This window comes from Neoarius graeffei, chromosome 11 (assembly GCF_027579695.1).
Source record: "Neoarius graeffei isolate fNeoGra1 chromosome 11, fNeoGra1.pri, whole genome shotgun sequence".
In the NCBI taxonomy this organism is placed as follows: Eukaryota; Metazoa; Chordata; class Actinopteri; order Siluriformes; family Ariidae; genus Neoarius; species Neoarius graeffei.
The window spans coordinates 60,481,402-60,501,043 of NC_083579.1; the positions used below are offsets into that span (position 1 = coordinate 60,481,402).

The window sequence follows — 19,642 nt, forward strand, 5'->3', positions numbered from 1 at the left end:
GTGATGACCTGGCGACTTGTCCAGGGTGTACCCCGCCTTTCGCCCATAGTCAGCTGGGATAGGCTCCAGCTTGCCTGCGACCCTGTAGAAGGATAAAGCGGCTAGAGATAAATGAGATGAGATGAATGAGATATTAACTCGAAATAAGCAAAACAAAAAAAACCCACAACTTAAAAATTACAGTTGTAGGTTTATTTTTCTTTGGGAAAATATGGTCCTTTATTAAATTTATACACTTCATACTCGTCGAAACTTCACACCCCCTGCAGTAACTGCATTTTAGTAGAAATGAACCACTGCATCTATCTTGATGAGTATAACTCCATTAGCAGGATGCACAATGATCTATCTTAAAATATTTAATAATTTTCACTCCAACATACCGTATACTGCAAGTATTTACAAATGTGTGTATATCAAGGTGACAAATTTTAGGGACTGATCAACAGTGCAGTTTGCATGGAAGAATGCCAAAAGAACCTGCAGCAATAGTAGCTGCAGAATTGCTGGGTCTATAGAACTGGTCTATAGGAATTTTTTTCAATAGAATGTGCCTATAGAACTTGGGTTCTACATGAACTAAAATTCTACAGGATTTCCATGAAGTTTTCTATAGGATTCCTATAGAAGATTTTTAGCAGGGATATAGGAGAATTGGAATGCCGTTTCTCTCTCACCTTACTTTTAAAATCAGATAAAAATATTTATATTAAAAAAGGGGGTCCTAAGTAAGAAGGAGAACAACAACTTTATTCATCACACACTTGTGAAATTCCTCTCTGCATTTAGCCCATCTGAAGCAGTGAACACACACATGCACAATGAGCAACTAACAGCGCCCGGGGAGCAGTTGGGCGTTACGTGCCTCGCTCAAAGGCACCTCAGCCCAAAGCTGTTCCATATTAACCTAACCGCATGTCTTTAAACTGTGGCTTAAGCACCCGGGGAGCACATGCAAACTCCACACAGAAAGGCTCCCACCGGCCACTGGACTCAAACCCAGAACCTTCTTGTTGTGAGGCAACCATGTTAACCACTTACACCACCTTGCCACCCATAAGTCGTTAAAGCTGATTAATGATTTAAAAAAAAGCCTTTAAATTGTTTTTATTACTTGATACCTTTAAGTTAATATGAGAAAGCCCTTTATATTTTGTTTATTCTTTTTTTTTTTTTTTAGAAGAAACCTTTATTCACATCACATGCACACTTCAAGCACAGTGAAATTCATCCTCTGCATTTAACCCATCTGAAGCAGTGAACACATGCGCACACACCCAGAGCAGTGGGCAGCCCAGAGTGCCCGGGGAGCAGTCAGGGGTTCAGTACCTCGCTCAAGGGCACCTCAGCCCAAGGCTGCCCCACGTCAACCTAACTGCATGTCTTTGGATTGTGGGGGAAAACGGAGCACCCGGAGGAAACCCACGCAGACACAGGGAGAACATGCAAACTCCACACAGAAAGACCCTCGCCGGCCGCTGGGTTCGAACCCGGAACCTTCTTGCTGTGAGGCGACAGTGCTAACCACTACACCACCATTATTTTACTTTTTTATTTTAGTATTATTTTTATTTTACGCAACCAAAAGAAGGAACTGTATGTGATTTTAAAGTGCCTTGTTTGTTTGTACCTCATCTCATCTCATTATCTCTAGCCGCTTTATCCTTCTACAGGGTCGCAGGCAAGCTGGAGCCTATCCCAGCTGACTACGGGCGAAAGGCGGGGTACACCCTGGACAAGTCACCAGGTCATCACAGGGCTGACACATAGACACAGACAACCATTCACACTCACATTCACACCTACGGTCAATTTAGAGTCACCAGTTAACCTAACCTGCATGTCTTTGGACTGTGGGGGAAACCGGAGCACCTGGAGGAAACCCACGCGGACACGGGGAGAGCATGCAAACTCCACACAGAAAGGCCCTCGCCGGCCCCGGGGCTCGAACCCAGGACCTTCTTGCTGTGACGCGACAGCGCTAGCCACTACGCCACCGTGCCACCCTTGTTTGTACCTATATGTTCTAAATAAAGTTTTGGGGGAAAATTAAAAAAAAAAAAAGTTATACATCCACACTCCATACCAGTTGGTGGCGGTAATGCACCAAAACATTGTTTGCCAACTGCCATAAAACACCAAGAAGAAGAAGAAGAAACGTTATACATGTTCCACTGTCAGCAATCCATCCATGGATACTACCTGATACTGTAGTAGATCTCGCATTGCTTGACCAAAAGAACAATGATAAAAAGTTTATTTTACATCCACAAGTAATAAAAAGCTATACAGGAAACAATTATTGCCATTTTGTTCAAATCTACACAGATGTTTCAAAGAATACAGATAAAAGAATTGGTATTTCATTCATAGTTCCAGAATTTAATATCAGAAATTTGAAACGAATCAGTGATGGATTATCTATATATACAGGGGAGATGCTGGCAATTTTGTTAGCACTACGTTGGGTGGAAGATGAGAGACCATTGAGAGCAGTAATATGCTCCAATTCCAGTGCTTCATTAACCAGCTTAAAGTACAGTCACTCAGATAGCAGGCCAGATGTTCTAACAGAGGTACAACAAACACTTTCCAGGATTCAAATGATGGGACTGAATGTGACACTAGTTTGGACACCAGCACAAGATGGCATTCAAAGAAAAGTAGATATGATGAGAAACACAAGGAGAACGCGGAGAGAAGAAACTGTCATATCTAGGCTGCGTTTTGGTTCAAGGAGGAAATCTAGCCTCAAAGGAAATGAAATGGTGGACAAATGTGCAAAGCAAGCTACAAGAACAAATCAAGTTGACGTCAGAAAGAAAGGTGGCAAAAACAGTGGGAAGAAGAGAGAACAGGAAGATGGTTTTATGGAATTCAAAGAAAAGTAGGTATGATGAGAAACACAAGGAGAATGCGGAGAGAAGAAACTGTCAGGCTGCGTTTTGGTCATACAGGATTAAATAGCACTTTATTTACAGTAAGGAAACATAATACAGGAAGTTGTGAATTTTGTGGTCAAGAAGAAACAATAGAACATGTTATGATATACCGTCTAAAATATGAAACAATGAGAAGGGAACTGAGAAACTTAAGTTAAATTTGGATTTGCAGAATCTTTTACAAAGAAGCTCTGAAGAGAAATGTTATTTAGTTTTGTTTCAGTATTTCGGAAGAGTGAAATTGATGGAGAGAATTTAATATGTATTTATTTAAGATGTAGTTATTATCCTGATCCACACTCCATACCAGTTGGTGACAGTAATGCATCAAAACGTTGTTTGCCAACCACCATAAAACCCCAAGAAGAAGAAGAAAATTTATACATTTCATGTGTGTATAGATAGATAGCGAGACAGACAGACATTGTTTAAAAATATCCCATTCTGCAACCTTTAGGCAATACATTACTCAGTATATTACTCTGAAATGTAGGTTTCAGTGGTGTTCTCTAAAACCTAAACGCTGCCTAATGTTAACTCAGTTACAACCCACCCACCCACCCCCACACACACACATGCGCGTACAGTTTTCAGTTTTAATTTTTAAGTAGACAGGACTGAGCAAAAGCCTTAGGAACACTATTTTAGTTGTTCTGGGCAGCACGGTGGTGCAGAAGTTAGCACGGTCACTTTGTAATAAGTACAACCCCGATTCCAAAAAAGTTGGGACAAAGTACAAATTGTAAATAAAAACGGAATGCAATAATTTACAAATCTCAAAAACTGATATTGTATTCACAATAGAACATAGACAACATATCAAATGTCGAAAGTGAGACATTTTGAAATTTCATGCCAAATATTGGCTCATTTGAAATTTCATGACAGCAACACATCTCAAAAAAGTTGGGACAGGGGCAATAAGAGGCTGGAAAAGTTAAAGGTACAAAAAAGGAACAGCTGGAGGACCAAATTGCAACTCATTAGGTCAATTGGCAATAGGTCATTAACATGACTGGGTATAAAAAGAGCATCTTGGAGTGGCAGCGGCTCTCAGAAGTAAAGATGGGAAGAGGATCACCAATCCCCCTAATTCTGCGCTGACAAATAGTGGAGCAATATCAGAAAGGAGTTCGACAGTGTAAAATTGCAAAGAGTTTGAACATATCATCATCTACAGTGCATAATATCATCAAAAGATTCAGAGAATCTGGAAGAATCTTTGTGCGTAAGGGTCAAGGCCGGAAAACCATACTGGGTGCCCGTGATCTTCGGGCCCTTAGACGGCACTGCATCACATACAGGCATGCTTCTGTATTGGAAATCACAAAATGGGCTCAGGAATATTTCCAGAGAACATTATCTGTGAACACAATTCACCGTGCCATCCGCCGTTGCCAGCTAAAACTCTATAGTTCAAAGAAGAAGCCGTATCTAAACATGATCCAGAAGCGCAAACGTCTTCTCTGGGCCAAGGCTCATTTAAAATGGACTGTGGCAAAGTGGAAAACTGTTCTGTGGTCAGACGAATCAAAATTTGAAGTTCTTTATGGAAATCAGGGACGCCATGTCATTCCGACTAAAGAGGAGAAGGACGACCCAAGTTGTTATCAGCGCTCAGTTCAGAAGCCTGCATCTCTGATGGTATGGGGTTGCATTAGTGCGTGTGGCATGGGCAGCTTACACATCTGGAAAGACACCATCAATGCTGAAAGGTTTATCCAGGTTCTAGAGCAACATATGCTCCCATCCAGACAACGTCTCTTTCAGGGAAGACCTTGCATTTTCCAACATGACAATGCCAAACCACATACTGCATCAATTACAGCATCATGGCTGCGTAGAAGAAGGGTCCGGGTACTGAACTGGCCAGCCTGCAGTCCAGATCTTTCACCCATAGAAAACATTTGGTGCGGGGGCGTCGTGGCTCAGGTGGCTAAGGCGCCATACCATAAATCCGGGGACCCGGGTTCGATTCCGACCCGAGGTCATTTCCCGATCCCTCCCCGTCTCCCACTCCTTTCCTGTCCTGTCTCTACACTGTCCTATCCAATAAAGGTGAAAAAAAGCCCAAAAAATATCTTTAAAAAAAAAAGAAAACATTTGGTGCATCATAAAACGGAAGATACGACAAAAAAGACCTAAGACAGTTGAGCAACTAGAATCCTACATTAGACAAGAATGGGTTAACATTCCCATCCCTAAACTTGAGCAACTTGTCTCCTCAGTTTACAGACTGTTGTAAAGAGAAAAGGGAATGTCTCACAGTGGTAAACATGGCCTTGTCCCAACTTTTTTGAGATGTGTTGTTGTCATGAAATTTAAAATCACCTAATTTTTCTCTTTAAATGATACATTTTCTCAGTTTAAGCATTTGATATGTCATCTATGCTCTATTCTGAATAAAATATGGAATTTTGAAACTTCCACATCATTGCATTCCGTTTTTATTTACAATTTGTACTTTGTCCCAACTTTTTTGGAATCAGGGTTGTAGGTTGTGGGTTTGAACCTGCCAGTCAGTTGGGGCCTTTCTCTCATAATGTTCTATTCATGTCTCTGTGGGTTTCCTCTGAGTGCTTTGGTTTTCTCCCACAGTCTAAAGACATGTGGACTAGAGCAATTGCCCATGAGTGTGAATGGTGTCTGTCTCTCTACGTTTGCCCTGTGATAGATTAGTGATTGGGTGGCATGGTGGTGTAGTGGTTAGCACCATTGCCTCACAGCAAGAAGGTTCTGGGTTTGGGCCCAGTGGCTGATGGGGCATCTCTGTGTGGAGTTTGCATGTTCTCCCCGTGTCCGCGTGGGTTTCCTCCAGGTGCTCCGGTTTCCCCCACAGTCCAAAGACATGCAGGTTAGGCAAATTGGTGTCTCTAAACTGACCATAGGTGTGAATGTGAGTGTGAATGGTCGTTTGTCTCTATGTGTCAGCCCTGTGATGATTTGGCGACTTGTCCAGGGTGTACCCCGCCTCTCACTCATAGTCAGCTGGGATAGGCTCCAGCTTGCCCACGACCCTGCACAAGATAAGCGGTTATTGATAATGAATGGATGGATGGATGTTTGTTTCTTCTATTACACTGTTAATAAAGTTACATTCTTTACACCATATAAATTTTTTTTAAAGTGTGGGGCCGAATGCCCCCCTTTCCCCCAATTGTTCCATAAAGACTTTTGTATGTCAGTAAAGAAAACAACATATTAGAACAGACCACTTTTTCAAAAAAGAAAAAAAAATGAGGACGCAAATGCAATAGTCAGAGTCTGCAGAAACTATCTCCAAGATGCTCAGTAAAACTACCAGCCAATTTCCTTAGACAGCTGCACATGTTATATCTTGGACTGCTAACTTCTTTCCTTAAAAAAAAAAGGTTGCCACACCAAATATTGACTTTGTTTAGTTCATTACTGTTTATTGCACTAGTTTATTATTATTTCCTGCCATTTATAGTTTTTTTGTATAATTTAATTATTTTAAAGGCATCTTTATTTACAGCATTTCACTGCATGTACCCAAGACATTTGCACATACAGTTAGGTCCATAAATATTTGGACAGAGACAACATTTTTCTAATTTTGGTTCTGTACATTACCACAATGAATTTTGAACAAAACAATTCAGATGCAGTTGAAGTTCAGACTTTCAGCTTTAATTCAGTGGGTTGAACAAAATGATTGCATAAAAATGTGAGGAACTAAAGCATTTTTTTTAAACACAATCCCTTCATTTCAGGGGCTCAAAAGTAATTGGACAAATTAAATAATTGTAAATAAAATGTTCATTTCTAATACTTGGCTGAAAACCCTTTGTTGGAAATGACTGCCTGAAGTCTTGAACTCATGGACATCACCAGACGCTGTGTTTCCTCCTTTTTAATGCTCTGCCAGGCCTTTACTGCAGCGGTTTTCAGTTGCTGTTTGTTTGTGGGCCTTTCTGTCTGAAGTTTAGTCTTTAGCAAGTGAAATGCATGCTCAATTGGGTTGAGATCAGGTGACTGACTTGGCCATTCAAGAATATTCCACTTCTTTGCTTTAATAAACTCCTGGGTTGCTTTGGCTTTATGTTTTGGGTCATTGTCCATCTGTATTATTAAACGCTGACCAATCAGTTTGGCTGCATTTGGCTGGATTTGAGCACACAGTATGTCTCTGAATACCTCAGAATTCATCCGGCTGCTTCTGTCCTGTGTCACATCATCAATGAACACTAGTGACCCAGTGCCACTGGCAGCCATGCATGCCCAAGCCATCACACTGCCTCCGCCATGTTTTACAGATGATGTGGTATGCTTTGGATCATGAGCTGTACCACGCCTTCGCCATACTTTTTTCTTTCCATCATTCTGGTAGAGGTTGATCTTGGTTTCATCTGTCCAAAGAATGTTCTTCCAGAACTGTTTTGGCTTTTTTTAGCAAAGTCCAATCTCACCTTTTTATTCTTGAGGCTTACGAGTGGCTTGCACCGTGCAGTGAACCCTCTGTATTTACTTTCATACAGTCTTCTCTTTATGGTAGATTTGGATATTGATACACCTACTTCCTAGAGAGTGTTGTTCACTTGGTTGGCTGTTGTGAAGGGGTTTCTCTGACCATGGAAATTATTCTGCGATCATCCACCACTCTTGTCTTCTGTGGGCATCCAGGTCTTTTTGCATTGATGAGTTCACCAGTGCTTTCTTTCTTTCTCAGGATGTACCAAACTGTAGATGTTGCCACTCCTAATATTGTAGCAATTTCTCGGATGGGTTTTTTTCTGTTTTCGCAGCTTAAGGATGGCTTGTTTCACCTGCATGGAGAGCTCCTTTGACCGCATGTTTTCTTCACAGCAAAATCTTCCAAATGCAAGCACCACACCCAAAATCAACTCCAGGCCTTTTATCTGTTTAATTGAGAATGACATAACGAAGGAATTGCCCACACCTGCCCATGAAATAGCCTTTGAGTCAATTGTCCAATTACTTTTGGTCCCTTTAAAAACAGGGTGACACATGTTAAGGAGCTGAAACTCCTAAACCCTTCATCCAATTTTAATGTGGATACGCTCAAATGAAAGCTGAAAGTCTGGACTTTATGTCCATGTCCATTATATAACTATAACTTTAATATGTTTCAGTAAACAGGTAAAAAAACAAAATTTGTGTCAGTGTCCAAATATATATGGACCTAACTGTATATATGTCATGAGAAAAAGTACAGTAAGCATCTTCTCCTTCAGTTCTATGGTATTTATTTAGCAGGGGTAAATAACAATTGTATGGTCGTTACCAACTTCTATAAATAACAAATAACCTGAGATCACAACAACAAAACCCACAACAAATTTCAATATGTAGTCATTCAGGAACCAGGTGTGAAAAAATAAGTACACCCAACAATTCAGTAACATGTCACACAGTGTAGTAACCTTCATCAACAATAACTTGAAGTAAATGGTTTCTGTAAGAGTTTATTAGTCTCTCCTCATTTTGGAGAAATTTTAGCCCACTCTTCTTTACAGCATCTCAATGAGTTTGAGGTTTGGACTTTGACTCAGCCATTCCAACACTTTAATTTATTCTTTTGCCATTCAGATGTTGATTTGCTGGTGTACATGGGATCATTGTTCTGTTGCATGACCCAATTTTGGCCCAGTTTAAGCTGCTGGACAGATGGACCCACATTTGTTTCAAGAATATTGTGGTACAAAGGGGAATTAATCTTTGTCTCAACGTCTACAAGTTTCATAGGACCTGTGACCACAAAACAAGCCCAAATCCTCACCCCTCCTCCACCATTCTTAACAGTTAGCATGAGGCATTTGTGGTGATACGCTGTGTTTGGTTTTCACCAAAGATCATGCTGTGCATGTCGACCAAACATCTCCACCTTGGTCACACAATCCAAAGTTTATTGTTCTAGAATTTTTATGATTTGTTTAATGCAATTTTGCAAACTTAAGTCATGCTGCCATGTTCTTTAAGGAGAAAAGGGCTTTTTTCCCCTATTCATCCTTCCATGAAAGCCATACTTTTTCAGGCTTTTTTTCTGATTGTATGATCATGAACATAAGCATTTAATGTTCTTATGGAGGGTCGGCACGGGTCCGGGTGCTCCGGTTTCCCCCAAAGGCATGCAGGTTAGGCTAATTGACTCTAAATTGACCGTAGGTGTGAATGTGAGTGTGAATGGTTGTCTGTGTCTATGTATCAGCCCTGTGATGACCTGGCGACTTGTCCAGGGTGTACCCTGCCTCTCGCCCATAGTCAGCTGGGATAGGCTCCAGCTTGCCTGCGACCCTGTAGGACAGGATAAGCAGCTACAGATAATGGATGGATGGATGTTCTTATATAGGCCTGTAGGTCACATGACGTAGCTCTTGGGTTTTTCTTTATATTTCTGATAATTAAGTGGCCTGACCTTGGACTGCAATTTCTGAGAAGCCCATTCCTGGGAAGATTGGCAGCTGTCTTGAAGGCTCTCCATTTATTATCAATCCTTCTCACTGTAGAATGGTCAATTTCAAATTGTTTGGAGATGGTTTTATAACGCTTACCAGATTGATGAGCAACAACGATTGCTTTTCTGAGATCATGGCTGATGTCCTTTTTTTTCTTGCCATGATAGAGACACACACCTGAGTCCTACAGGACAAAGGGTCTGCTTTCATAAAGATAGTCCTACATCTTGATGATTATCTAATCTTTAACATTTTATTAGTAACACCTGGTGGTTAATTACTCTCTTAATGATTATGGAAGTAGGAAGGGTGCACTTAATTTCTTCTACCTCGTTTCTGAACAAAAAAACCCTACATACTGAAATCTGGGTTTTGGTTGGTTACCTGAGGTTATTTGTTTGTTTACAGAAGTTAGTGAGGACCACACAATTGTTATTGATAAATAAAAGCAAAAAATTGAAGGAGTGTATTTTTTCCCATGACTGTATATGCACTGTCCCCTCTGAAAATATCGGAACAGCAAGGCCAATTCTATTGTTTTTGCTATATACTGAAGACATTTGGGTTTAAGATTAAAAGATGACTACAAGACAACAGATCAGAATTTCAGCTTTCATTTTCTGATATTTACATCTAGCAGAGCTATGGTCAAGCCCACCTTTGTCAAGTCCAATACCAGGACTAGTTCAGACCAAGTCCAAAGAAGTTCAAGTCCAAAATCAAGACATAATCCAAATGCGAGAGACAAATGAGGGAGTGTTTTGGCAGGCATACAGCTGGCAGGCATACAGCTGGCAGCTAATGTCAATGCCCGTTCTAGATGGATGTTGAATTAATTAAACCAATGCCTGTTTACTGAACAAGCTTGCTTAATCAGTTATTTTGTTTTGAAGGAGGAGTTGTTTGAGATAAAAAAATATTTTTAAAGGCAGCTAGACTTGATCAAGACCAACTAGTGTATTTGGCGAGACCAACAGCCAAGACCCAAACAAGTCCAGGGCAATTCCGAGACAACAGAAAAAGCGTCTTGAGTCCGGACTCAAGTCCAAGAACAGACTCAAGTACTACAGCCCTGACACCTACATGAGTGAAACAAATTCAAACATGGCACACCACCCAATTTTGAGATAAGCAAAAGTATAGGAACATATTGTTTTTAAATTAAAGGTGCATCAAACCGGCAACCCACTGACATCACTAAGGTGTTGCATTCTTCTTTTGTGATGTTTTTTCCAGGCTTGTACTGCAGCTTTTTTCAATTGTTATTTGTCTTGGAGGGGTTTCCTCCCTTCAATCTCCTCTTCACAAGTAGAACTGCATGCTTAGTTGGATTGAGGTCTGGTGACTGACTTGGTCCGTCTAACACATTCCACTTTTTCCCCCTAATGAAGTCCTTTGGGGATATAGAAACAGGTTATGGCTGTCGGTCTGGTCATGTTTTCGTTTCCGGGCCATATCTTTAAAACTACTGAAGATATCTTCATGAAACTTTGCAAACATATCAAGCAACATGTGAACTGGTCCTTTGTGCTATTTTGGATTTTTGAAAAAAAAAAAAATTTCAAAATTTTACATAAATAATAGGTTTTGACTTAGTTTCTAAGAGCAATGTTCGTTTCTGGAGCATATATCCAAAACTATTCATGATACGGATTTGAAACTTGGTATACGTGTTAACAAGGTGATGTAGATGTGCCTTTTCATACTAAGAAATTTGAGAAATTTTAATTTTTCATGTTTCCTTGGAAACAATTTCAGACTTAGTCTTTCAGGTTAGTCTTAGGGGTAGGTTTTGTTTCCGGAGCAGAACTTGAAAACTATGAGTGGTATGGTTTTGAAAGTTGGTATATGTGTTGATTAAGTAATATATATGCGCCTTTTGATACTAAGAAATGTGAGAAATTTTGGACCAAAGGTCCAGTGGGCTTATGTCATGGGCTGCTGAGGTCAGTGTAAAGAGGTAGGGTTGGTTTCCTGCAGCAGAACTTGAAAAATGTGACAAATAATATCTTGAAACTTGGTATACAGTTGGTATATAGGGCGGGGGATATAGAAGACTCTGTCTTCTTGTTGTGTTGGCAGTGTGTTTTGGGTCATTGTCTTGCTGCATGATGAAGTTCCTCCCAATTAGATAGGATTTATTTCTCGGTAAATTGGCAGACAGAATGTTTCTGTAGACTTCTGATTTCATTCAGCTGCTACCATCATGAGTTCCATCATCAGTAAAGATTATTAAACCTGGTCCAGAAGCAGTGATGCAAGCCCAAGCCATGATTCTACCTTCACCATACTTGACCAATGAGCTCTTTTGTTGGGAATCATGAGCAGATCCTTTCTTCTCCACACTTTGGTCTTTCCATCACTTTTGTAAAGGTTAATCTTATTTCCAAAACTTTGTGGCTCATCTCTGTATTTCTTTGTGAATTCCAATCTGGCCTTCTAATTCTTACTGCTGATGAGCTGTACTGTTGTGTGTGAAGTTCCCAGGAGATCAGCAGTTTATAAAATATTCACATAAGCCCATCTTTTACTAACATCCATGCTGTGATCAAAGTCACAGAGATCACACTTTTTCTTCATTCTGCTGATTGATAACTGCATGAATGTGCAGGTGGACAGGTGTTCCTAATAAAGTGGACAGTGAGAAGATACAATAACGTCCACTTTGTACTCTGCATTTCCTGAAACATTCTCTAACGAGCCACAAAATATACAGAACATTAATCTTTCTTTCTCAATTTTCGTCCTCTTTCTTATCCTGCTCCTTTCCTTTTACCCTACTTCTGTCACTACCATCCTCCCTCCTCTCCCTTTTTTCCTCTAATCTTCTCAATTACACAGCATTTTACAGTAGAGGCTTCCATACTTGTGGATTTTATTCATAGATGGGTGATTTCTGAATTTATCCACTAGAGGACGCTGAAAGACTCTCCACCATGAGCACCAAGAGATTATGGACATTTTTTCCAACCTAACAAATACAGATATATTAGTATAGTAACATCAGTCAGATCAAGGGATGCATTTAAAAGAGTACTCCTCTATCTCCTAGTATAGCTCCTATTTATAGAATTGTGTGTACAATTTTAAGAAGTGTGTTACGGTAATAAAGAGTAGAGACACCGTTTCCAGAAATGTGTAAACAAATTAGAAACAGCTGTAACAATGAATATACACAAGGGTTATAAATTGATCAGTGCAGTATGAAAAGGGGTTGTGCTTAAGGATGTGTAATGTCAGTAAATTGAGTTTAATGGAATAATAGGACAAATGTTAAAGGCATGACAATAAGCTTTGCTTATTAAGAATCGTGTGCCATAATACCGTGTATGAAATTAGAATATTCTGTAATAAACTATGCTGTACATAATAGATTCTTTGCCGCTGTTTTGTTCCAAAAATTCGGGCAGTAGTTGTATCTAGTGACACTTAATTGTTTGCATGCCAAGGACCATCAATTATCATCCCAGCCATGGATGTTTTACCCTACTCTACTACCACCCAACAGAAGGCACTGGTGCATCCAGTCCAGAACCAGCGGGGCAGAGAAGCTATCAGGTTAATAATAATAATAATAATAATAATAATAAAAGTGAATAAAGGGCAAAGTGTGTAATCTGAAAAAGAAGAAGAAGAAGAATGCACACATGCACACTTCAAGCACAGTGAAATTCATCCTCTGCATTTAACCCATCTGAAGCAGTGAACACGCACACGCACACACCCAGAGCAGTGGGCAGCCACACCAGAGCGCCCGAAGAGTAGTCAGGGGTGAGGTACCTTGCTCAAGGGCACCTCAGCCCAAGGCTGCCCCACATCAACCTAACTGCATGTCTTTGGATTGTGGGGGAAACCGGAGCACCCAGAGGAAACCCACGCAGACACGGGGAGAACATGTAAACTCCACACAGAAAGCCCCTCACCGGCTGCTGAGTTCGAACCCGGAACCTTCTTGCTGTGAGGCGACCGTGCCGCCCCCATAATCTGTGACGTGTATACAGTGCTTAATGTCCAGTCTGATACCCTAACTAGTGATGGAGGTTCACACATCACAGATTACACACTTTTTCACTTTGCCCTTTATTCACTTTTTTTAAATTATTATTAGGGTGGCACGGTAGTGTAGTGGTTAGCGCAGTCGCCTCACAGCAAGAAGGTCCGGGTTCGAGCCCCGTGGCCGGCGAGGGCCTTTCTGTGTGGAGTTTGCATGTTCTCCCCGTGTCCGCGTGGGTTTCCTCCGGGTGCTCCGGTTTCCCCCACAGTCCAAAGACATGCAGGTTAGGTTAACTGACCGTAGGTGTGAATGGTTGTCTATGTGTCAGCCCTGTGATGACCTGGCGACTTGTCCAGGGTGTACCCCGCCTCTCACCCGTAGAACAGGATAAAGCGGCTGGAGATAATGAGATGAGATGAGTTTATTCTTTTCATGATAGGCTAGTCAAGGTGAAGAATTTCACTGCACACAGTGTTGCCTTGAGATGTGACAATAAAGATTTGAATCCTTGAAAGTAAGACCGAGAAGTTCAGACTGAATCCTAAACTGTTTGGATATAGCGGCATTACAGTCGACACTGTGCACTTTATAGACGTTTGGGACTCAGCCAATAAAAACAACAACAAAACAACAACCAAAAAAAAAAAGCTATAAACCGGGCAGAACCCATTTGGTCCCGCCTACACACCACGTGCCCCCGCCCAGATCGCGGTGCCCCGCCCATTCCTGTCTTCCGCAGCGAAGCAGCAGGAGCTCCTCGAGGGTGTGTCGTCTATTCAAGTGTTTAACTCCGCCTCTCAAAGAGAGAGCGCAATAAAAAAAAAAGAGAGAAATAGTCGGCTCACCTCAGTCCCTCCCTGCTGCAAACGGAGACGATGAAGCAGAGCAGCTTAACCGATAGCGTCGCCATCATATCGCTCAGAAGCAGGGGCCAGTGAGCAGCACTTTATTAAACCGCGCTGCTTTATTTCTCTGAACTTCGCGTCGGGTTTCTTTTCTGTGCCGTTTCACGTGTGAACAGAATCCTCAGCACGAGCCGAGCTTTTAATCTTACATTAATAAATATATATAGGCTTCTGGGCGGTAAACCGGTTTCTCTGTCTCAGGTAAGACCAAACCGAGTGTTTACAGGCTGTGTGTGTGCGCGTGCGCGTGTTGGATGGTTGAAATACCAAAAAAAAAAAAAAACAGAAGAAGAAGAAACCGTTGTCGCGCGTGCGTGTGTGTGTGTGTGTGCGCGCGCACGCACGCGCGTGTCAGTACACAACGGGAGGGGGGAGACTGCCCGGGGTCACGTGGTTCTCATAGAGAGGGTCCAGGGGTCAGTGAAGCACAGCCAGGTGGTCTGTGACTCTCTGTATTTTTTTAACGTTTTAAATATTTTGCAACAGGAAGTCATAATCCACCGTCATGAAAGCTGTTATATTATGAGTTATTATAGTTATTAACTGTCCTTTGCATTGAATGGGTTTAATTCAACCCTCTCTAACTCAGAAACAAGTAGGTCTGTAAGCAAAAGTACATTCAAGATTCAAAGATTTATATTTATTTTTATATATATATATATATATATATGAGTGATTCCGGGCGGCACGGTGGTGTAGTGGTTAGCACTGTCGCCTCACAGCAAGAAGGTCCGGGTTCGAGCCCTGTGGCCGGCGAGGGCCCTTCTGTGCGGAGTTTGCATGTTCTCCCCGTGTCCGTGTGGGTTTCCTCCGGGTGCTCCGGTTTCCCCCACAGTCCAAAGACATGCAGGTTAGGTTAACTGGTGACTCTAAATTGACCGTAGGTGTGCATGTGAGTGTGAATGGTTGTCTGTGTCTATGTGTCAGCCGTGTGATGACCTGGCGACTTGTCCAGGGTGTACCCTGCCTTTCGCCCGTAGTCAGCTGGGATAGGCTCCAGCTTGCCTGTGACCCTGTAGAAGGATAAAGCGGCTAGAGATAATGTGATGTGAATGTGATTCCAGGTGGCACGGTGGTGTAGTGGTTAGCGCTGTCGCCTCACAGCAAGAAGGTCCGGGTTCGAGCCCCGTGGCCGGCGAGGGCCCTTCTGTGCGGAGTTTGCATGTTCTCCCCGTGTCCGCGTGGGTTTCCTCCGGGTGCTCCGGTTTCCCCCACAGTCCAAAGACATGCAGGTTAGGTTAACTGGTGACTCTAAATTGACCGTAGGTGTGAATGGTTGTCTGTGTCTATGTGTCAGCCCTGTGATGAATGGGCTGGAAATGATGATCCCCATTTCCAGGGTGTACCCTGCCTTTCGCCCGTAGTCAGCTGGGATAGGCTCCAGCTTGCCTGCGACCCTGTAGAAGGATAAAGCGGCTAGAGATAATGAGATGAGATGAGTGATTCCACGCTTATGGGTACTGAAATGGAGACATGAACTTATTCACCTAAAACCATTTCTTTTTTTACCATCAGGTCACAAAACATGTAATCTTTAATGAATGATATGTTAAAAGATAACTTTAATTTTCTGAGATGTAATAAAAACATTTATATGCCAAAGTCAAGCCTATGAGTTCCAAAATGATGTCTGTTACATTACTTCTGTTACGATTGTCCATCTCGCGTCTGTTACAAATTAATTACAATCTAGCTATATACCATGTTAATCTTATTGAAAGAATGTGTATGTTTATTCTGCTACACATGTTTATTAATTATATTTGCTAAAACATCACCTTCCTATGTTTCAAAAAGTAATTCTACATTGTTAAAATTGAGAATATATATGTCCACAACACTTCTGTTACGTTCTGACTTTGGCATATAAATATGTTTTTATTACATCTCAGAAAATTAAAGTTATCTTTTAACATATCATTCATTAAAGATTACATGTTTTGTGACCTGATGGTAAAAAAAAGAAATGGTTTTAGGTGAATTTTTAAAAATAAGTTCATGTCCCCATTTCAGTACCCATAAGCGTGGAATCACTCATATATATAATTTATTTTTATTTTTTAACCTCCTAGGGCTTAGCGGTCACATGCGTGGACAGCAATTTATGGAAATTCGGAACAAGAATCCACATATGTGGACATACTTTTTCTCTAAAAGTACATCTTATCAAAAGATGATGCTTAGTTTTTATTCTAATCAGGTTCTAATAAGCCCAAATAGCAAAGAGAAATAAAAAATGCATGTAAAAAAACAGCTTGGGCCTTAGGAGGATATATATAAAATATCTCCAGGACATATAGGTGAATCGAAATGCAGTTTCTCTCTCACCTTACTTGTAAAAACAGAAAGATTTACCAAAAAAAAAAAGAACAAACTAATGGTGCTTGAAAGTTTGTGAGCCCTTTAGAATTTTCTCTATTTCTGCATAAATATAACCTAAAACTCTCAAGTCCTAAAAGTATATAAAGAGAACCCGGTTAAACAAATGAGACAAAAATATGATACCTGGTTATTTATTTTTTGAGGAAAATGATCCACTATTACATATCTGTGAGTGGCAAAAGTATGTGAACCTCTCGGATTAGCAGTTAATTTGAAGGTGAAATTAGAGTCAGGTGTTTTCAATCAATGGGATGACAATCAGGTGTGAGTGGGCACCCTGTTTTATTTAAAGAACAGGGATCTATCAAAGTCTGATCTTCACAACACATGTTTGTGGAAGTGTATCATGGCACGAACAAAGGAGATTTCTGAGGACCTCAGAAAAAGCGTTGTTGATGCTCATCAGGCTGGAAAAGATTACAAAACCATCTCTAAAGAGTTTGGACTCCACCAATCCACAGTCAGACAGATTGTGTACAAGTGGAGGAAATTCAAGGCCATTGTTACCCTCCCCAGGAGTGGTCGACCAACAAAGATCACGCTAAGAACAAGGCGTGTAATAGTCTGCGAGGTCACAAAGGACCCCAGGGTAACTTCTAAACAACTGAAAGCCTCTCTCACATTGGGTAATGTTAATGTTCATGAGTCCACCATCAGGAGAACACTGAACAACAATGGTGCGCATGGCAGGGTTGCAAGGAGGAAGCAACTGCTCTCCAAAAAGAACATTGCTGCTTGTCTGCAGTTTGCTAAAGATCACGTGGACAAGCCAGAAGGCTATTGGAAAAATGTTTTGTGGACTGATGAGCGCAAAATAGAACTTTTTGGTTTAAATGAGAAGCGTTATGTTTGGAGAAAGGAAAATTCTGCATTCTAACATGAGAACGTTATCCCACGGTGGTGTAGTGGTTAGCGCTGTCGCCTCACCACTTCGAACCCAGCAGCCGGTGAGGGCCTTTCTGTGTGGAGTTTGCATGTTCTCCCCGTATCTGCGTGGGTTTCCCCCACAATCCAAAGACATGCAGTTAGGTTGACGTGGGGTGGCCTTGGGCTGAGGTGCCCTTAAGCAAGGTACCTAACCCCTGACTGCTCCCTGGGTGCTCTGGTGTGGCTGCCCACTGCTCTGGGTGTGTGCGTGTGTTCACTGCTTCAGATGGGTTAAATGCAGAGGATGAATTTCACTGTGCTTGAAGTGTGCATGTGACGAATAAAGGTTTCTTCTTAATCTGTGAAACATGGTGGTGGTAGTATCATGGTTTGGGCCTGTTTTGCTGCATCTGGGCCAGGACGGCTTGCCATCATTGATGGAACAATGAATTCTGAATTATACCAGCGAATTCTAAAGGAAAATGTCAGGACGTCTGTCCATGAACTGAATCTCAAGAGAAGGTGGGTCATACAGCAAGACAACGACCCTAAGCGCACAAGTCGTTCTACCAAAGAATGGTTAAAGAAGAATAAAGTTAATGTTTTGGAATGGCCAAGTCAAAGTCCTGACCTTAATCCAATCAAAATGTTGTGGAAGGACCTGAAGCGAGTAGTTCATGTGAGGAAACCCACCAACATCCCAGAGTTGAAGCTGTTCTGTACGGAGGAATGGGCTCAAATTCCTCCAAGCCGGTGTGCAGGACTGATCAACAGTTACCGGAAACGTTTAATTGCAGTTATTGCTGCACAAGGGGGTCACACCAGATACTGAAAGCAAAGGTTCACATACTTTTGCCACTCACAGATAGGTAATATTGGATCATTTTCCTCAATAAATAAATGACCAAGTATAATATTTTTGTCTCATTTGTTTAACTGGGTTCTCTTTATCTACTTTTAGGACTTGTGTGAAAATCTGATGATGTTTTGGGTCATATTTATGCAGAAATGTAGAAAATTCTAAAGGGTTCACAAACTTTCAAGTGTGTGTGTGTGTGTGTGTGTGTGTGTACAAAATAGCAGTAGTGCAAATACAGTACAATATCTGTAACGGAGAAGGTGCTAGAAAGTACATTGATTTTAGTGTATTTTTACCTATATTATCTATTTTAGAAATATATTGGTTTTTCTTAATATAAATATATACATTTTTTTAAATCTGATTTTACAAGTAAGGTGAGAGAGAAACATCATTTCGATTCTCCTATATTCTTCTTTTGGCCACAGTGGATCTTTCGTCTCCATTGCTCCCTGTCTTCTGCGTCCTTCTCTCCCACACCTGCCACTTTCATGTCCTCTCTCACCACATCCATGTATCTCCTCTTTGGCCTTCCTCGTTTTCGTGTGCCTGGCAGCTCCATCCTCAACATTCTCCTTCCCACATGCTCTGCATCTCTTCTCAGGATGTGCCCGTACCATCTCAGTCTCATCTCTCTTAGCTTAATTCCCAAGCTCGATTCTCCTATATGTCCTGGATATATAGTAAACTGACATTAAAAAATCTTTGAGCTAATATCATCAGGGACTTGATGTGTTCTGTCAGTGGAAAGTGCAGGAAGGAAACACTCTAGGGCTGAAATACAAACAAATATTTTTGCATATGTTTAAATAAAAAGCCTAATAGGTTAAGTTAGATGATGAAGAAGAAACCTTTATTTGTCACATGCACACTTCAAGCACAGTGAAATTCATCCTCTGCATTTAACCCATCTGAAGCAGTGAACACACATGCGCGCATACCCAGAGCAGTGGGCAGCCATACTACAGCGCCCGGGGAGCAATCAGGGGTTAAGTAGCTTGCTCAAGGGCACTTCAGCCCAAGGCTGCCCCAGGTTAACCTAACTGCATGTCTTTGGACTATGATGGATTGATGGCTTATGTTTGTGTAATAAATCTGTATTAAGGGGGTCTGTGGTATTTATTTGACAGTTAAAAGGATCACTGGCTCCACAAAGTTTGAGTGTAAATATGACATTTGTAACCGAAACCCCTAGCTGTGGGATCCTGTATTTCTTTAACACTTTCTGTAAAAGTGTTATAATAAAGTGAGGGCTT

The 19,642-nt window shown here is 41.3% G+C and overlaps 2 protein-coding genes across 3 annotated transcripts in view; one reads left to right on the top strand and one right to left on the bottom strand.

The window, feature by feature from the left end:
* The window catches only part of adpgk2 (ADP-dependent glucokinase 2), a 48,102-nt gene extending 33,734 nt beyond the window's left edge, over positions 1 to 14,368 (bottom strand). Inside the window, exon 1 of the mRNA XM_060934429.1 lies at positions 14,219 to 14,368. Within this exon, the coding sequence (XP_060790412.1) occupies positions 14,219 to 14,286 (68 nt within the window). The 5' untranslated portion in view covers positions 14,287 to 14,368. The remainder of the gene's footprint in view (positions 1 to 14,218) is intronic.
* The window catches only part of ctbp2a (C-terminal binding protein 2a), a 65,090-nt gene continuing 59,588 nt past the window's right edge, over positions 14,141 to 19,642 (top strand). Inside the window, exon 1 of one of the 2 annotated variants that reach the window (XM_060934427.1) lies at positions 14,141 to 14,479. The gene's annotated coding sequence lies outside the window, so the exon portion shown is untranslated. The remainder of the gene's footprint in view (positions 14,480 to 19,642) is intronic. The other variant, XM_060934428.1, reaches the window with a different exon arrangement.